This window comes from Lepisosteus oculatus, chromosome 8 (assembly GCF_040954835.1).
Source record: "Lepisosteus oculatus isolate fLepOcu1 chromosome 8, fLepOcu1.hap2, whole genome shotgun sequence".
NCBI lineage: Eukaryota > Metazoa > Chordata > Actinopteri > Semionotiformes > Lepisosteidae > Lepisosteus > Lepisosteus oculatus.
In genome coordinates, this window is record NC_090703.1 from 22,073,526 (window position 1) to 22,093,533 (window position 20,008).

Here is a 20,008-nt window from a genome sequence, read left to right on the forward strand (position 1 = left end):
CTGTTTATATTAAATGATGAAATTGGCCTTCCTTAGACTGATGGCTTGGTTGTCACTGTTCATGATGATACTTTAAGGAAAAATACCATTTGGAGGGAAATGAGAGCAATTGGATTTTTCCAGTCTTCAGGATATGCAGCAGGCTGACAAAACAGGACTGAATGGTACTGGCAACGTGTTTCAGACATTAGAAGCATTCACATTTTGTGAGGTCTTTTGAACCTTCAAATATTCATTATGTTTTTGTCACACTTCACAAGCAGTTACATGGCAGCCACTTCCTGGCTTAATTTAAAGATATCACTATATTATTCTAAAATAATTTTAAACTGTTTGCTCTTTGGCTTCATTTAGGACAGCTGTTAAGTCCCATGAGTGACAGTACACAAAGCACAGTGACTGCAGGTTGATGATAGATCTCACCCAGCTACACATGCAGTCTTTTGAAAGCCTTGCACTCACTAATTATGGATCATTTCAAATTGTGTTTATTGGATTTCTGTCATCAAAAGCTGCACTGCATTCTGCCATCATTGTGGATTGTAAAATGATCTGCTAGCACTTCACGCAAAGTAGCCTTCCGTAGCTCTAAGATCTGTATTTGTGTTTATTAAAAGCTGCTTGGAAAAGCTTTAGTAACCCATGCAAATGCTTTGGTCCTGAATGAAATTAATCCACTCTGTATCTTGCAGTTAACATCCTTGTGGGTAGAGATGAAGCAGGAGACTCCAACTAAAATTGCTTCAGTGCCCTCACTAACATCCTTGACCCTAAAGGTCTATTGTTCTAATTTATTGTGTTTGTCATGTTTTGCATTATTTCAGAAGGCTGTAAGTGGCTAAGAGCCACAAGTCTCCTTTTATACAGTTTCATTTGCATGGACTCTGCACTACTGTAAATTGTAGGGACAAGCATTTATTCCAAGCCATGCTGTGTTCTAGTTTTTATGCAATCACTGACTTTTTGAAAATGGTTAATCTAAAAACATGATGGAAATGAATTGTGATTCCATTAATGATTAGTGCCTCAAATATAAAGACATCAATTCTTAAAGTTAAAACTGGGGGAATCAATTTCTTGGACAAATAATGCAGGAATGAACAAAGCTAGGTACTTCATCTTTATATATTTCACAAAGACCATGGTGCACTTACCAAATTATTTTACATACCTGTGCCTGCAGCTGCTGCAGAATATCTGTACCTGGGATACAGGTAGAACTGTATAAATTATGATTGATAATACTCAGAAATAGACATGGGAAAAGACATTTAGAACTGTCAAGTTATGAACAGAAGGAAAATAAATGTAATTCAAGTAGGTAGCTGCATCAGCATGCGTAGGCTGCAAAGGAACAAGTAAAGGTTTATTCTATGCTGAAAAGAGAAGAAAGAAAACACAACATGTAAGTCAGACATCATTGGTAGTGCAGAGTTAGTGCATGTGGAGATTTGGGTGATGCAATGAATTCCTCTCTAGGTTCAGCCTGGGTCCTGAGTTTGAGTCTGATCCCATCTATGGGGAGTTTGCATGGTCTTGTTGCATTTGTGGGGATTTTGTCTGGGTTCCTCCCACCTCTAACAGACACGCTGCTTGAATTTGGTTTTGTGTTCTGAATTGTCCCTTTCCCTCTGTCCGGTGTCCTGCATTCTACCTCACACCCTTCCTTTCCAGGATGGGCTCCATCTTACTGTAATGGGCTATCCAGGGTGAGCGGCTAAATGGATGGGTGGAGAAATTCAGTTACTTGGCAGAGTAAAGAAGCAATAAAAAACACAAATAGAATGTTTATAGTAGGGAGCATAAAGTACAAGCCAAGAGAGGTTATGCTAAAACTTGACAATACCTTAGTTTGACTGCATCTGGAAAAGTTCATACAGTTTTAGTATTCCATATCATAAACATTTTATAGAATTCTCAGAGAAAGTCCAAAAAAGATCAGCAAGCAAAAGATGTCTGAGAGCTTCGATCTTAAAAGTTATTTCACATGAACTTATCAACGTGTAATATAACTCAGCTTTTGCAGTGATAAGTGAAAACACTTTATCAGAGTAGTCTTGGTTGATTATGCCTGCAGTGTTGTGTACTAATCAACCATGAGCAAGTGGTTTCATTTAGGACAAAACTTTACAAGACAGGTAGGTACATTAGATAAATTTAATTACAATATTCAGTGCCCACTTTGTTTAAAACAATTCTAAAAATGTTTATAGTGCTGCAAAGAGCAAAATCGTATATTCCAGGAACTATAAAGATCGTATTTATTCACATCCTTGTAGTTAATATTTTGTAAATCCTCCTCTGGCATAGACAACACTAACAAGATGCCTCCTCTAATGTGCTGTTGGCCTATGGCACTTCAGAGGGAGGATTTCTGATCCGTACTCCAAACAGAATTGCTCTAGTTGAGTTTGTGAACTGCCTTTATGACTTCAAAGCACAAATGTTTGATTAGATGGACATCTGGAGTTAGAGATGGCCAATCCAACCCATTGTGCGCAGTTAGCCTTTTCTTTGTCAGTTTGGATGCATGTTTTATATAATTGTCATGCTGGCATGTCAAAGTTTGGCTGACGTTGTGCTCCATAGACTGCAATCGAATGCTTCTCTCAATAATTCTCAGCATGCACCCACAGCGCTTGGTATAATCAGCTCTTGCCCAATACCGAACATCCTCCATCCTTTTTCAGTAGAAAAAGCTGGAATCTTCCATTTTGCACTGTAGTGTAGTGTAGTGCACTGTAGTGTCCATTATTAAAAGATTTAAGTTGGTATGGAGGCAACTGTGTCAAAAAGAGGACTGAAAAGTATCTTGTCAGATAAGTAGTTTGTATGGCATCTTTAAATCGATAAGAAACAGCTGATGATCTCCAACACATGGACACAATGTCCATGGAAACTACCAGTTGACTTTGCCTGTGGCATTCATTGCCAGGTTGCAAAGAAGAAACCTTTTCAGAGAGTGAACCACAAAAGCAAGTGACTCATATTTGCCAAACTAGATCAATATGACAATTGGGACCTTGTCTTATGAAGGAATGAAAGGCTTTTTGGACAGGCTCATCAATGTTATGTTTGCAATAAAAAAAGATAAAGCTCACATTGTGACAATATTCATGCTCAAAGTGAAATATCTGTCTGTGATAGGATCAGCAGCCATATCACCCTGCAACTCACAACTGGCAACCCACTGAAGCTATGCAGGTGTGAGCCTGGTCAGTACCTGGATGAGAGACCTCCTGGGAAAAACCAAGGTTGCTGCTGGAAGAGGTGTTAGTGGGGCCAGCAGGGGGTGCTCACCCTGTGGCCTGTGTGGGTCCTAATGCCCCAGTATAGTGACGGGGACACTATACTGTAAACAGGTGCTGTCCTTCGGATGAGACGTAAAACCGAGGTCCTAACTCTCTGTGGTCATTAAAAACCCCAGGGCGTTTCTCGAAAAGAGTAGGGGTGTAACCCCGGCGTCCTGGCCAAATTTCCCATTAGCCCTTACCAGTCATGGCCTCCTAATAATCCCCCTCTATTATTACTACATTACTCTACTCTCCTCTCCACTAATAGCTGAGTGTTCTGGCACACTATGGCTGCCATTGCATCATCCAGGTAGATGCTGCACATTGGTGGTGGTGGAGGGGAGTCCCCATTACCTGTAAACCGTTTTGAGTGGAGTGTCCAGAAAAGCGCTATATGTACGTGTAAGCAATTATTCTTCTTATTATTGTTATTGTTATTATTATTATTAAGAGAAATCATAGACTCCAAGACATACTAGACATACTAGGACGTTTTGTCCAAACATTTAGCTCTCTCTACCTAGTGAAATATAGAATGAAGAGTGGAATTCAAAGTTGTTTGCACTTTATTTTTTACTCTTAGTCAAGATTGGAACTTGACTTGTAAAGAAGTATAGCAGTTAAAAGTGAAATAAATGTTCATTGTCAGTATATAGTAATCCTTGGCCACTGAAAGGTCATGTTTTGTAAACTGAAGCATCATCTGATCGTTCCATAAGCTGGGTTGCCAAAGCTGTATACTGGGCAACGGCTTTTTCAGCTGGATCAGGGAACAGTTTACAGAACCCTTCAGTTCTGTCAGCAACCAAACATCTCGTGCTGTTTATATTGAAAGGTTTGGCTGGCTCAGTTAGTGAGATGTTGGCCATGTTTGGCGAAACAATTCAGTGCCTGTGTAACTAACTGCCAAGGGAGACCTTTTCTGATCGGGAAGTTCATGCAACTCCGTCCTCACTTCACAAGGGAAGTCCAACAGGTTGACTCTTTCACCTGCCCCTGTGATACTGGTGGTGCAAGTGATCAGAATCTCTACTCTCACACAAAGCAGCAAAATGCCTGGAAGCCAGACAGTTGTTTTTCATGGTTTCATGGGGCTGGCCATTTTCACAGCAAAGTTCTGTGAGCACGCCAGCTTGTTTTCTCTCTCTTCAATCATGTTGTCACCCAGGCAGTGGAAGCACTTGTCTGCCTTTGTGCTGCTGTGGGATCATTGCAACAAAGTACCTTTTTGAGCGGTGTCCTATTCCGGCAGTACACGTCACAAAATCTGATATAGCTGTGCTGCAAACATCAGTAGTTTTGTCCAGGGGATTTTTGTTAAATTTTATTTTCAAAAGCTAATCTTCAATGCCATCATTCATATCTCTTATATCATTTGATATGATTTCATTTGAAAGCAGAGGTCTGAATTTTCTTTGCAGTCACCTCTCTCAATAAGTGTCAGCACACACCCATAGTACTCAGTATAATCAGCTCATGTCCAATACTTAACACTTTTCACCTAAGGGTGATATGGACAGACACAATTTAACGGGCCTTCTCTTGCAGAGTGTTCTGAGCAGAGTTATTTTATTGTGTTCAATGTGAAGCTGGTCACACTTCCTTTCAAATTATCCCTTCTATTTTCAGACGCATACACGGTGTTTAGTGTTTGAATGTCTTGAGCCTGAAGGGTTTCATTAGTTTCTTGGATGAGATTGTACCCAATTCGACACACATCGCCATCTCAGCTCAGAATCGCTTGTCACTATAGATTCCAAATTAATGTAATATCACGGCATGTTTTACCACCTGCTGAACAACTCTTGTTGCATTTCTACTTTACAAACATCCAGACGTGTTTGTCCAAAATTTTCAATAAAAAATAATAGACCCTTCCTTGTCATTTTTATGTCCTGCGTTCAATTACCGGTTTGTCCACTTGCCTCTGGTGGAAGAATCTCTAATGATCCAAGAGAATCCATACAGTATTTTCACAAGAAGTGTTCTTTTAAACCAGGAAGGCTGTTGTTACAGGGTCAAAAACAGGTGTGTGCATATAATTAATCTGGCTCATATTATTGCTTTTTAAAAATGTTTGGAGTTGTTCCATTATTTATAAGATTGTTTTTGAGATTGAGGACAAACTCATAAGTCACCTAGTACGTACTTAAATGATGTACAAGTACACAGAACACAAGTGGTGGTTTGTAATAACTTGGAGGCATAACACAGTAACTGTTATACGGTTAGTAATGTTCATTCCTGGTGCTGATTACCCCTGTAATCAGATGTAGTATTGATTTAAAAATATTAAATGTTTATTTGGCAACCAGGTACTGGTAGTTTCCTGGCAATGTTCTCAAACTCTTGGTGGGCCTAGTGTCTCTGTGATTTTATGTAGCAACTTTTAAAGGAAAAATCAACTTTGTTCAGCCATTATGTTCTGTTTCCTGTTATATATCTCTTGGGCAACTGAATGCCACTGTTTGTACCTAAATGACCTTCCCTAAATGGCAACTGGGTGAGAAGAGAAAAATCTGAAAAGGTTTCTTAAGCGTGAGTGAAATGAAACAAGAAGAAATATTGCAGCGTCACACCTTCATGATTCATCAGTGGCAACACTAGTTTGCTTCTCTTAGCACACTTCCTTCCCAGTCGTTTTTACGAAGCCTTAGAAGAAACAATTTCTTTCAAAACTGAGATCTATGCAAATACAGAATCTACATAAAAACACAAAGAGAAAACCACATACAGTATATTATAAAAATATGTCAGACAAGAATCGATGCAACAAGAGTATGTGCATTGATAATATCAGGACAAAATGAGCATGTAATCAGGATGTTTTGTTTGTTATTTTTCTTCCTTAAGTACTGCTTAAGTGTATGCAGCAGCTTTAATTTGCAACCCACCATTTATTCAGTGTTATGTGCCAGACCACAGGCTATGGGCTATTTAAAACATATTTCATGCTATTTAAAACATATAAATTACAACATTTTGTCTTTTCCTGTTAAAGGTTCATGTTTAAGTTTTATTGATTAGAATTTCCTGGTGGCTTTCCCTGGAAAATGTCCAGTTGCCCCCAGAAAAACCTGTTTGAAACAGTGAGGGACAAGAGCTGGACCCTGTTTGCGTAAAACACACATACTCTACCAAACAAAGGCTTGTAAGTTTTTTCTGCTACTTGCGCCACAGCCAGTTTTGTACCTTTCAAGAGGATAAATGCTGTTCCCAAATAGAAACTGAGTGCCCAGGTTGCTTAAGGCTCCTCCAGACTGAGGCATGAGGAGAGGGGTCTCCTCGTAATGTGGAGACATCTGCTGCACTATCATTCGCCTCTGCACTGTGTCAGAGGCTGAGAAAGGAAAACACGTTTTACTAAAGCGTGATTAATTTTAGAATAGGGCTGGCGGTGATGATTAATTAATCGGCCTTTTGCAAATGTTATGGTGACTTGACTTATGCGTGAAAGCTAGAGAATAGATTGAGCTCAGAAATGTCATTTTAACAAATTGTCCTAATGTACTGCTCAGAAAATTAATGGATGTATTGCTCTTGGATTTATTCCAAATCTCTAGATGTCTTGTTTGCAGATAGCTCTGGCTACATTTTTTACCTTTTATTTTTTCCTTTTTACCAGCATACCTCTCCAGAGTATTTCAGCATAGTTGAAGGCTATATGCTGAACTATACACTGAAGTAGAGGAGCAGGGACAAATCTTAACTTACTAGCGGCTGATTATCAGTGTTCTTTTCTCAAGATTGTGAAGACTTGGCATTGAGTCATTCTGTATTTCCTGTGCACCTTAAACACATGAGGTTTTTATATATGTTAGAATATATTTGAATCACTGGATCATGAGTACTTGTATTCATAGTCTTTAATTACAATAAACTGAGATGAGAGAAAATTGTTGTGGAATTTGCATTGGAACAGCTGTTGTTCAATCAAAAATATGTCCTAGAGTACTTTGCACATTGCATGTTTGCATTGAAATAATCATCTATTACTGTAGGTCTTTGATTTAGAAAATATTTTGTTTATCTTTATTCATTTTGTCTACAAATTTTCTGTACAGGTATTTTTGGAGCACGAAACTCAACCCCAATCCACCATTTGTTTCTGGGACTCAATCCACTGGCACACCTTAGACTTTAAAGTATTTTTTGCACTGGTCTTAAGCATGCCAACATGACATTTTTACTTCGCTGGAGGAAATGGTGATGGTTGTCCAAATTAAATAAGGTACAAAAGCTGGCAAAAAGTGTCTGACAGAACACATTGTTTTCAGATTGAAGCTTTCAGTGAAACATGTCTGTAATCCCGGCCTGGGAGATGGTTTAGAATTAATCTCTGCTAAAGAAGAAGTGAACCTAGCAAATTTCACCCCCTTCTTCACAAAGTTATTCTTCGTCAAACCTCTGCAAATATACCTACCGTTCATTAAGCAAACACAGTGAATTGAGATATCAAAGTTTTAAAGCTTCATTGTAAGAGATGTTAAATCTTGATTTCTGGACTAAGATTAACCCTCCAGTTCCCTGGTTATCACAACGTACAAATAAACTTTTGTTTTTAAAGAGTTTTCCTGAATAAGCCCCTGGGACCTGCCATTCTGTTTATAGTCAATATATTTAAAAAAGCCAAATTAAAATGAAAACATATTGGGGAACAGCTGTATATACAATCGTGAATTTGTGAAGGAAATCATTAAAGTAAATAGCAGGTCTGCACTGAGAATTGGAATAAAATGGTTTTGGTCAGGGGGTTTAAATGTTTGGAGTCAGAGAGTGTTTACTGGGGTTTGTAAAACACTGACAGGCTTCAAGTCAGAATGTTTAGCATGATAGCCTTGATAAACTTGATCGTTTAGAATTTATTAACCAATTTTACCAATCCGTGGAGTGTATGTTTCCATCCACATTTTTTAAATATAATCTGGTTTAATAAACAAACACAATGGCACATTATTATTAGATTTTTATGCAGTATATATATATATTTTGACGATTATGAAACTGCTAATGACATCAGTAGTTTGATAATGCAGTCGGTGCATGTTAATGTATTCAGCGAAAGACAGATATGACATGTTTGCTCAAATTTAACTCTTTGAGAGGTATATAAAAATAATTGTACACAGGAACATGTTCATGAATATTTTAGTTCAACATGGCTCTAGAAAATAGTTGTAGATTTATTTGTCTTTGAGGACATAGACAAAATAGTGAAGCCCAGGAGATTAGGAAGGCACAACAGACAAAAAGAAACCCTGGTTCCATATTTTTGCTACTATCTACGATATTCACCCTTCTAAGATTAGAGCCTCCTCCACAAGAAAGTCATGGGACAGTTAAACACAACATGACATGACTCTCAAAGGTAATAGTGCCGAAAACTACAACAATCAAGAAGTAATCGCAAGAGGAACATAACATAAGTAGTCTTAACATAAGTAGACTTGTAGGTCCCAAATAAACAAGAGGACAGGAGAGGCAGTACTTACTGTGTAGTGTTGAAATAACAAGTCCAGTATGAACTGTGTGAGCAGTCATTTCTGTTACATGTTAAAAATACAACTGAGCTTCTTGCCCATTCAGGAAAAACAAGGAGATCCAAAAACAGATCTCCTCGACAACTATCATTAGTTGTCAGTAGGCTGCACATGATTTCAGAAGCTTTCAGAAGACATTTGTCATTGTTACACTCTGCTAATGGATAGCAGGGTAATATGCTTGACAACACAACAGTACAGCAAGGGAGAAGGTTTTATTCATTATAATTCTTCGCAGTTTGAGCAAAGAATTTTATATATAAACACACGCATCCAGCACATCGAGATCATCTGGAAAGCCCTTTATAATTCACAAAATGCATGCACCATTAATTTCTTGTCATCTGACCACGAATACATCAAGCACTTACCACAGAATGTGGATCTCAGGGCGCTCTCTTCTCAATTGAGAGGCAACATGCAGTCAATTTGCCATCCTCAGTCTTTGAGCTTCATTCATGTGGCCATATTCCGTCAGCACCAGTAATCTTGAAGCTTTGTTGTTTTAATTTGCCTAATTTAATTTTGGTGGCATCTTTATGTGAAAAGGCTAGCATGTGCTGTATGATTTGAAGTCATTTGTTTATTCCAGTTAAAGCATGAAAAGTCAAGGCACATGGAACGTCAGTGACGCGCATCTGCTGGAATGGCAGTAAACACCGAAGGAGCTCAGTCTGTCATACAGTAACTGATGCAGATGCTGGGCAGATTTCTGCGGCTTCCTTCACATGCGTCTTAATTTAGCATGCTCTGAATTACTCCTGGGGCTAGGCTGCCTGCAGAAGGCACCACTGGTGTGCTACACAGCCCTGCCACATTAAAATGAGCACCAACCAAAACCACAGTAATCCTATGCTGGCAGTACAGACATCAAGCATTTGCATGATGTTCTGCACTATGGTGTGTGAAGCAGACATATACAGAACTACATTTGTGTTTGCTCTGTTTTGTGTTTCAGTATTTCAGTCTTATTCTAATATCTTCTGTAAATTGGACAAAGAATATAAAGGAAAAGTTACATAATACTTTGGTGTTAACTCGCCTGGCTGAGGAAACGCCCCTCACAGCCCCCCTCACTTGAGAGGAATGAACCAGGGAGGCAGCTCCAAGGGTGATGTTGGGGTGGGGAGAGGAGTGATAGAAAAAATGTGCACAGAGTTTTGGGCAGCCAGGCAATATTTATATGTAGGAGAGTACAAGTGCAAGATTACTATTAAACCTCCTCCCAAATGTCTCTTAAATAACATTATTTTTTATGTGTTCCTGCATTTTTAAACTTCTGCAAAAAAAACAGCTCTTTAAATATTAAAAGAAAAAAGCAGTTCAACAAATAATTTAAACAAAATAATCTGCTAATGGAAAATAAGTTATTCTAGCTCATTTTGTGAGCCAAGTTCTGTGGTAAGTGTGTGATGTATTCGTGGTCAGATGACAAAAAAATAATGCTGCATTCATTTTGTGAATTATAAAAGGCTTTCCAGATGATCTGGATGTGCTGGATGCGTGTGTTTATATATACATTCTTAGCTCAAACTACAATGAAAAAACGCTCTCCCTTGTTGTACACTACTTTAAAATATGGGGAGGAAAATTACTTAATTGACCTCATCATGTCAACATTTAAGGAGTCTTCTAGAAGATAAATATAAGATTCTCATACCAAATAAAAAGGTGAGAAAGGGGATGTCTTTTTCCAGGCCTTTAAAATACAAAACCTGTTCTAAGAAAGATATTTTTACAAGATGCTTTTTCTAGTGTCAGGTGATATTATCTGACACTGAAAGTGGCTAAATTAATAAAAAATAAAATATCATTACTATTCATATATATTATATTAAGTCTCATTTTCACAGTCAGGATTTGTATGTGATTGGTCTTTAGATCATCTTTTGGTCTGGTCTTTAGATCATCATTTAAAAACAGAACTCTATTTGTCCAAAAGTACCCTTCTTATCATGGAAATGTTTAATAATATTTAGTTTATATATAAAGCACATCTAATAGTATCTATGAGGATTATAACAAAACTACTCTTCATGTGAGTAAAAATTGATTTTCCCATCATGAATTCATTATTTCTCCGATGATTGAAACTTGTACATTTCAGATAAGCTATTCTATAATGACAGGGCGTTACACAAGCAAACAAGCTTCAAAGGAAATAGAAGGTCTAATTTTACGTTAAATGGTAAAACAGAAGAAAAAAATTGCAAGCCTTCTTCTGTGGAGCTGTCTTCAGGTATGACAGCTCTTCTTCACACTTTCAGCATTAACCTCTGCTACTCCCTAAGATATTACTTTGACTTTTTTCAAAACAACCACCTTTGGAATATTAACAATAAATGTGGATTCTTAAATGGTTATGGCTTCAGTCTCCATGGTCTGTTTCTGCTTTTGTAGTCCTCTTTTCAAGCCAGACAGAACTAAACCCTTTGTAATTCCCCATCTTTGAAAATTCTGAAGGGTAGTTTAGATATTGGGGTCCTCAAATAAGACTCCCATATAGCCAGGGGTGTATAACCCCTTCTGTGCATTGAGCCTGAGAGAGAAGACAAGGGAAACAGATCTCTTCTGCTCTACAGAGACACCAGTTGATATTCCCTCCTGTAGGCAAACAGTTCCTAAATGTTTTTACTATCACATTTTCTTTGTAGAATTAATCCTTCTGAACTAATTAAAAGAAGTTTTACTCTTTCCAGTTTGGTCCTCTGTTCTCTCTTATGGTCCTGGAAAAGAGAAATGTATCATAAAAGGGCAGAGTATAACTAAAATAATTACATTTCATTTTTATCCCAAAACGTCTCTTATAAGGGTCAAACAATACAAGAGGAGGCCGTGGTTAAGGGCAGTACTGAAATGCAAGGCAAAAATGTTAAATCCCCCACTTTAAGATTGTAGGAAAATCCTGAAATCAAGCAGATTACTCTTCCGCTACTGGCATTAGGAACTGCCTATAGACATGCACTGGAGGATTGAAAGTCAGTTAGCAAAAGGGCTGCTTCAAGAAATCAAAATGGCATACAATGAAACCGTGACAGTGACTTGAAAATATCTACATGCAATGTGCAAGGAGAGTATTGATGAGTCATATACCTTGTGCAGGCTGGTAGGGTTACCCCTTGTGATCATGTAATCAAATTGTATCAGAGGTATTAAAGATTTCCTGAGACAGTTGCCTGAGAAAGAGGAGGAGTTTGGAGAACTTGCAACCCTACAACTTGGTTGGTCGTAAAGGTGTGCCTGAGAGGGTGGTTAAAGTCCTCGAGACCACAATGTGCTGCACTGGTCCCATGAGTCAGATTGATTATGCCTAGCAGTTATTGTTGAATGAACTTTTGTCTTATGGGTCTGATCCTTGTGTTGGGATGTGAATTGGGCACTCCGAGGTGTTGAAATCTGGCACCAGGCTGATTTTGTATAAGAGGACAGTGTGTAATAGTCAATATTGCTTCCTTGCTAAATCTCCTGGCTCGATGGAAGGGATTACTGCTGGGTTTCGAGTTTCAGTAGTGGATGTGACAGAATCAGTATTTGACACGGCACGTGCTCTCAGATGAGACTGCTATGGGTTTGTCACTCCACAGGACTGATGCTTGTGGGGGCAACACAGGGTGGGGGGTCAGAGGGGCCTGAAAGGATGGCAGGTTAGACCAGATTGTACACACTGCATACGCCAGGCACCAAATTCCACTAACCTTGTGATATTTTTATATTAAAAAATAACATGGTGCACATACATATAATCAAGTTACAATGTCACCAGTACCATTCCATCCACTACCCAATTAGTAGAGCTGTAAATCTAGATAAAAGAAAACTCCATGACAAGAAAGGGTGCTACATTTAATTTATTTTACCTCAAAGAGTACATTTGTAATCTGTTTACTTAGAAAGCATGTCTTGGTAAACCACTTCTGGCTCTCCCCGGCCCCTGTTCCTCACCACGACACTTCCGGGCCACGTCACCACATTGCTTCTGAGTTGCTTTATGACAGCAGATTACTTCCTAATGCACGTTCTGTTGCTGAAGGAAAACTCTGCACTCCATAATCCATCTTGGGTGAATGCAAGGAGGCAAGATTTGTTTGGGAGCAGCTTCTGTAAATTGTGGATTTTGGCTGGAGCCTTTATCCAAGCCATTTTATAAGGCTTGCATTACAAACGTACAGTGCTTTACAAATGCTTGATAGAAAAAAAAATCAGACATGTCTTAAGCGTGTTCAGTACAGGGGTTAGTTTCTGTGTTGTTTACACAATACAGGAAACTGTGTACAAATACAAAACATAAAGTGCAGGACAAATACAATACAATTGACATGGAAAAGGGCTGCAGTGCAGAGCAGTACAACAGTCTATAAGTACAAGATTGTTTTTAAACTAGAAATATTTTGCAACACTCACAAATCAAACTGCGGAGCCGTAGGGGTTGGGGAATATCACACTCTAACTGGTTTCAATCTGTGACTGGCCTGTTTGATGCTGCCTTGTGACTGAAATGATTTGTTAAGGTTCATTGTTAAAAACGTGATGGTTAGTGTTCTTCAGTGTGTCACATCCTTTGCTACATTTTTTTTAAACAAACACTGTCAAATATGAGGGAGTCATTCAGTTCTTCCACAGCACTTCTTCAGTTGTACAGTAATTCTTTGGGTTAGAAGTCAAATGACCTGTTTTCTCAGGTGTTCTTCATCTGTTTTGCTAATTGAAAAGAATCTGTAAGGGCTGTCCTTGAGAACTGGAGTTGCTCCATTCTGCCATAAGTACACACGTTGTGCCTGAGCATCAGTATCATTGTAAGCAACCAGCCGTGGATGTGTTTGTGCCTGCTCCATCTTGTGCTTATTGTTTTGCATCAGACCAGTCATGTCTCTATCAAAGCTGATGACTACTGCAAGGCTGTACTTACTATGTAAAACTTTATCTCAAAAGGTCATTGGTTTAAGAATTAAGTTCAAATATTAGTCCCATGGTAACTTATGGTGACACAGTGGTTAGTATTGCTGGATTACAGTGCTGGAGCCCTGGGTGCAATTCTAAAGGTAATATATGTGTGGAGTTTGTTTGTTCTCCCTGTGTTTGCATGAGTTTTTGTCAGGTGCTCCAGTTTCCTCCCAAAGCCCGTGCTTCTCTGTGTTAATGTCTGTGTGTGCCCTTTGATGGACTGGCATCCCATCCAGGGTGTATCCTGCCTTGCCGGGATAGGCTCTGGCTTCCCTGCTTCCCTGTGGTTAGACAATGGATGGATTATTTCTGTTTCAAGTCTGTACATTTTAAAAATGACAGGGCCCTTACAGATACTGTAACACTCTCTGTCTCTTCTGCAGGTCTGGTGGAGATCTGCCTGATGCACCCGCTGGATGTGGTGAAAACCAGGTGAGTTTCTGTGCTTTGGAGCCACACTCTCTTGGTCCTGGGACACTTCTGAATCAGAAGCTGATTTCTCACCATTTGCAGTGTCAGAGCTTGCCACTTTTGGAATTCATCAAGTGCTTGAAAGATAAGAAGTGCCGAAGTTTTAGAGTCAAGTCATTGTGTTTGCCGTAATCAACAATGTCAGTCTTCCCTCGACATTCCTAAAGTGAAGGTCCTGGATGAGGGATCATAGCATCAGGATATTTTCACCCTGAGGTCTGTCTCCCTTCAAAGCCCGGCTCTGAGAATAAGCACTTTCCGATACACCGTCATACACACAGAACAGATTTGCCTGATATTTTCTGTAACCTTACCATCATGCCTGTCTGTAAGAATACAGTACGTAGACTTCCGTCTAGTTAATACACAGAGACGCAACATAAGGACATAGCTGTAGGTTTTACAGAACTTACAGTATTCAGTGTTCTAGATCAATAGACTTTACAAAACAGCAATGCAGCACAATGTTGGCCTGTTGGTGATGGTGACCTCAGCCCTGCTCAACGCTGGTTGTACAGTCAGCCATTCCACTGGCTCTATATGTCATCATATCTCATAGACTGGTAACATACACCCAAGAGGGAGACATGGCAGTGTGTTGCTGTGTGTTGCTGTGCTACAGTGTAAGCTGTGTATCATTAACAATACTAGAGTACCAAGTATCAAAGTTTCAAATGCTGAATTTGACAGACCCCCCCACGGCACAATGTCTTTCATATCAATACAGGTGGCTCCTGCAACAAAATTCACTTTAGAAAGATACAGAAGCTCTATGGCGGGATGCTCCAAATGTTAAAAAAATAAGATGAGGTTTTAAAATGGATACAGTTTTAAACTTTAATGTTATCGACAGAGTTTACTCCCTTTAGCTATTAATTGCAGCAGGGTTGTGATGTCATGTTCCTTCTGTGTTGAATTTAGGAGGAAACAATACAAGTATTCCTAATGATATCAAATATAAATCATAGCAGAGACTATAAAAAATGTCTGGTTTAGGTTCGGAGTTGGGGTTTAACATAATGTTTGGCTCAACATAAATAGTAATGTATCCCGTATGTCTAAATTTGTCTAAAGAAAATTAAAAAAGATTCCGAACTTCAGTAAAGTTATTATTAATTATTTGCTTAAAACATTCCCTTATCCAGGGCTACTTTCAAATTCAGAAAGTAAAAAATACAAATGTCAAAATTAAGAAGCAGGTATTTCTTACAAGTGCCAAGGCTTGTGCATGTCCACCCAGCAGTTAGCTACATGTAGGTAAGAGCCATTCGGTACAGTAAAGAATGATGATCAGTCCACATAAATGTCCACTGATACTGTCTTGAGTGAAAGAGGATTTATCTTCTACAGATAAATCTGGAGGAGAAGGTAAAAGGTGGTCAGAGACTGAGCAGTTCTGATAAATAGTAATAAATGAAGATAATATTATGTACCCCCTATGAAGGTGTTATACTAGCAAATTAAAACAACTTTTAAATAATGTTACCTATAAGAATTAGGCAAATACAATTAAGTAACATATCCTTGATTTTTTGTTCATTGTCCAAGTACTGGCATAGTTTTGCGTGATCCATTCAGCCATTCATTTTATAACCTCTGCTTCAGGGCTGTGGGGGAGCATGAAGTTATGCTAGCAAGCAACAGGCACAAGACAGGACGCACTCTGCATAGGCCGCCAGCCTATCACAGAGCACACAGGCAAAAACACACACACACACAGACACACAAACTCACATCAGAGCCAGTTGAACCTACCAGTCTTTGGACTATGGGAGGAAACCAGAGCCCCCAGAGGAAATCCACAGGAACATGGGGTGACCACACAAACTCCACACAGATAGCACTTCAGGTCTAGCATTGAACCCAGGGCCGCCATGCTAAGCACTGTGCCACCATGCCACCCACCCTGCAACAGATGAAGTTGCAGTCTCTTTCGGGAAAGCACCTTGCATTCAGTGCAAGAAGGGTGTTTCTCTCTGTTATGTCCTCACAGGGCCTAATCATTATGTGCCTGAAGTAGATTGCATTTTCTTGAGCTGTTGGGGGACATCCGATGGAAAGCGCCCCCTAGCGCACATCCATACTGCAAGGAATCCAAGCTGACATCTTGAATTTGATTGTGCTTGACTGAGTTATAAGATCTGCTGGGAAATTAATGCTGAAGAACGAATTATAGAAACCCTCCTTAATGTTTTTTTTTTTCTTAAAAGCCCCAGCTAATTCTTCAAGGTGAATTAAGAACATTGTCTGTATCTTACAGTTCTGTAGTCCTTGGCATGGAAGCTTATTCTTGATATTGAATCCATATGAGAGAGTCCCTGGAGGTGGGGAGGGGGCTTGTACTGTCTGATCCTCAACCTTCCTCAACTACATTTTCAGCTTTTTCCAATAAACCTTGTTAGAATTCCTGAAAATAACGGATAACATTGTAGCTGTGCAGGTTGTATGGTCCATTGGTTTCTAACATAGACACTTACCTCTTCAAAAAGCACAGCAAGTACTGTTCATAGACATACTGTTAGGTTCTACCGGAATCCACAGCCGGATTCAATTCTTTCTAATACGTTTTATTGGTGTGTCTAATTTGTATTGGTGTAATGCAATCTACTTGTAAAATGCTCTGTTTTGATAGTGCATTATTAGCTCCCTATAAACCTCTTGCCAGTGCAAGTCTGCTCATGCTTTTCCCTCAGCATTACCCAAAGGAGGAATGATAGACTTAGTATGTTGATGACAACGCTGAGTGAGTTCAGAGACAGCAGCCAATGCCAAGACAGCGAACAGCTAATCAGACATGAAGGCATGGTGCTGAGTGAAAAGCATAGCATTGCTCAGCTGTGCAATGTGTGGTTTTGGATTCATGGAAACGTTGATGCCTAATGTCTGAATAAATGTCCAGTAAAATCCATCATCCTTCATGAAAAGCACTCAGAGTTGTATGTATTATGCTCATGTAAATTGTATTTGGTGGAGTTTGTAAACCAAAGTTTAAGAGCAAAGGGCTAACCCAACTGTAAAATATATAATTGGATGTACTGTATAAGTATATTGGCTCCAATATTGATTTTGATCACCTGTTTCCGTCTTTATCGCTTTGCTTTCTCTCCGTTCACTCCATTATCTCCGTTTTAGCAACCTCTTGTCTTCATGGATGTGAGGGTGTCTTTGGCGTCCTCCAGTCACCATGATATGCCTGTGTCTCAAACTGCTCACATACTGCTCATTACTTGGGTTAGCCCGAAGCTGTTGAACGCAAGGTATGCTGGAATATGCAGCATGTTGTGACAGAGAAGCATTTATTATAATAATAATAATAATAATAATAATAATAATAATAATAATAAGTGCTACTACAGGTAATGGGGACTCCCCTCCACCACCACCAATGTGCACCCCCCACCTGGATGATGCGACGGCAGCCATAGTGCGCCAGAACACTCACCACACATCAGCTATCAGTGGGGAGGAGAGCAGAGTAATGAAGCCAATTCATAGATGGGGATTATTGGGAGGCCAGGATTGGTAAGGGCCAATGGGAAATTTGGCCAGGACACCGGGGCAACACTCCTACTCTTTTTAAAAATGCCCTGGGATTTTTAATGACCACAGAGAGTCAGGACCTCGTTTTTATGTCTCATCTGAAGGACGGCACCTGTTTTACAGTATATTATAGTCACTATAACGGGGCGTTCGGACCAACATGGACCGCAGGGTGAGCACCCCCTGTTGACCCCACTAACACCTCTTCCAGCAGCAACCTTAGTTTTTCCCAGGAGCTCCCATCCAGGTACTGACCAGGCTCATACCTGCTTAGCTTCAGTGGGTTGCCAGTTGTCAGTTGCAGGGTGATATGGGTGCTGGCGACCCTATTTAGCTTGACCACAGATATTATGGAGCTGCTGGTGCTCTGTGGCTCTTCCTTGTTGGAGCTGTGGTAGGCCTTGTGATTGCATTCCCCTGATTTCCAGCAGAAAAGACAAAGAACGTTCTGGTCTTTTTCTGGGAATTTTGAAAAGACAGCAACACAAACAAAAAACAACATGAATTACATTGTTGTCTATTCTTATGAATGTTTTTATGTGAAAAACAGCATTCTGTTTTTTGTTATAGATATTTTGACCATGAAAATGCTTTGCCTAGAAGTAATGCACTCAAATGTTAACATTCACAAATTAAACATATATTAGCTTTCTAAGTGAATTGTAGCTTAACTCAGGATTTTATTGTGTGGGGTATATCCAGCAATCTGTGTACAGTGTACCAAACTGTACCAAAACAGTAAAACTAGATGGAAAAAATATTCACTGCAGCTCCACATACTGTATATGATATCATCAGATCCAGTTGGAATTGGGGTACAGAGAGAATAGTTTACTCCTCTTACTGTTAAAGTGCCAAAACTTCATTTGGAGTCACACTAAAGTACGATTGCTTGCCTGTTCTTTTATTTTAAGCTCTGTATCCTCAGTTCTGTTTGTTACCATACAGTGGATTTGTCTGTATAACAAGTTGTTTCTTACAGTACATGTACATGACCACAAAACAAAATGATCAGCATTTATCTATTATTTTTCATGTGCCTTTAATGCACAATGGCTTGAATCTCATTGTATCTTGTTCAACATCTTGTTTTATTTTTCTTTGTTTGTGTGTCAAACGATTTTTGATATACCATCCATTTTGAGAAGTGCAGCCAGCCTTGTTGGAAGGTCTGCATATTCCTGGTATATTCCTGTGCACCTTGTATCCCCATATAGCTTTCCTTTTGATAGATCCACAATCAGTGGAGACATTTTTTTTTACTTTACTCTTTCTCTTATGCCAAGAATAGAGCTGATTAAATGTGTTTCCCAAACAGATCCTATGTGGAGCAGTGTTCCTCTTCAGGAAAGGTGAAAGGAACTCTGATCAATTTGTGTAGAATTGGCTCCAGCTGTGAACATTTCCTTCCTTTGGCCAAACAGAAGTTGATCTGGGTTTTGCTTTGTGTATCCATGCACTCGGGTCTTGTTACTCTCTTGGGTGTTTATCTCAAACACATTAATGCAAGACTGAGTGTGTGGGTCTCCTGTACGTCAGTGGATGGTTTAGGGTATGAAGGTCATAGGTCTTCATGATTTGACTTAAATGGAATTGCTCATCCTTCAGTGCGTGTATGTGAGGGAGAGAGTATTTTAAGGACTTAGGAATTGTTATTTTAGGGATTCATGTTTCTTCATGCGAGAAACACATAGCCATTTCAAATATTTTTATTATCATTCGTCACACATTTCAACAGAAAAAATGCTTGAATCACAAATACGGTAAAAGATACCTAAGTCGGCTCAAATTTATTTTTTCAAATAATTTAAAATATTTGAATATTTGAAAGCTGTGTTTTTGAAGATTAGCAGTGATCAAAAACCTTTATTTCACCTCTTGTTCTTTATTCTGGAATCTTGTATAAGTGGCTGCAGCCACCAATTTGGTGTCTCGGAAGCTTTTGCGGAAGGAGTATAATTGATTAATTGACACTTAAGCATGATATGGATGAAAAACATACCCCTTCTGGGAAAGCATTGCTCATCTTCAAAAGGAGCAGTTAACATTTAAATGCTATTCTTTTAAAATTTCATTAAATAGTATTTGAATATGTGCAGTACAATGGCATTAGGATTAGTTCGGCTACCTAAATACTATTGGGGACTGAGTTCAAATCTGACCCAGGGCACCTTCTGTGTGGAGTTTGTATGTTCCCACACAAGGTCACATGCGTTGTCTCTA

General features: G+C 39.2%; 1 protein-coding gene across 1 annotated transcript in view; it reads left to right on the top strand.

The window, feature by feature from the left end:
* The window catches only part of slc25a21 (solute carrier family 25 member 21), a 198,069-nt gene that overhangs the window by 107,212 nt on the left and 70,849 nt on the right, over positions 1 to 20,008 (top strand). The window contains exon 3 of the mRNA XM_006632667.3: positions 14,158 to 14,206. Coding sequence (XP_006632730.1) covers positions 14,158 to 14,206 — 49 coding nt within the window. The remainder of the gene's footprint in view (positions 1 to 14,157; positions 14,207 to 20,008) is intronic.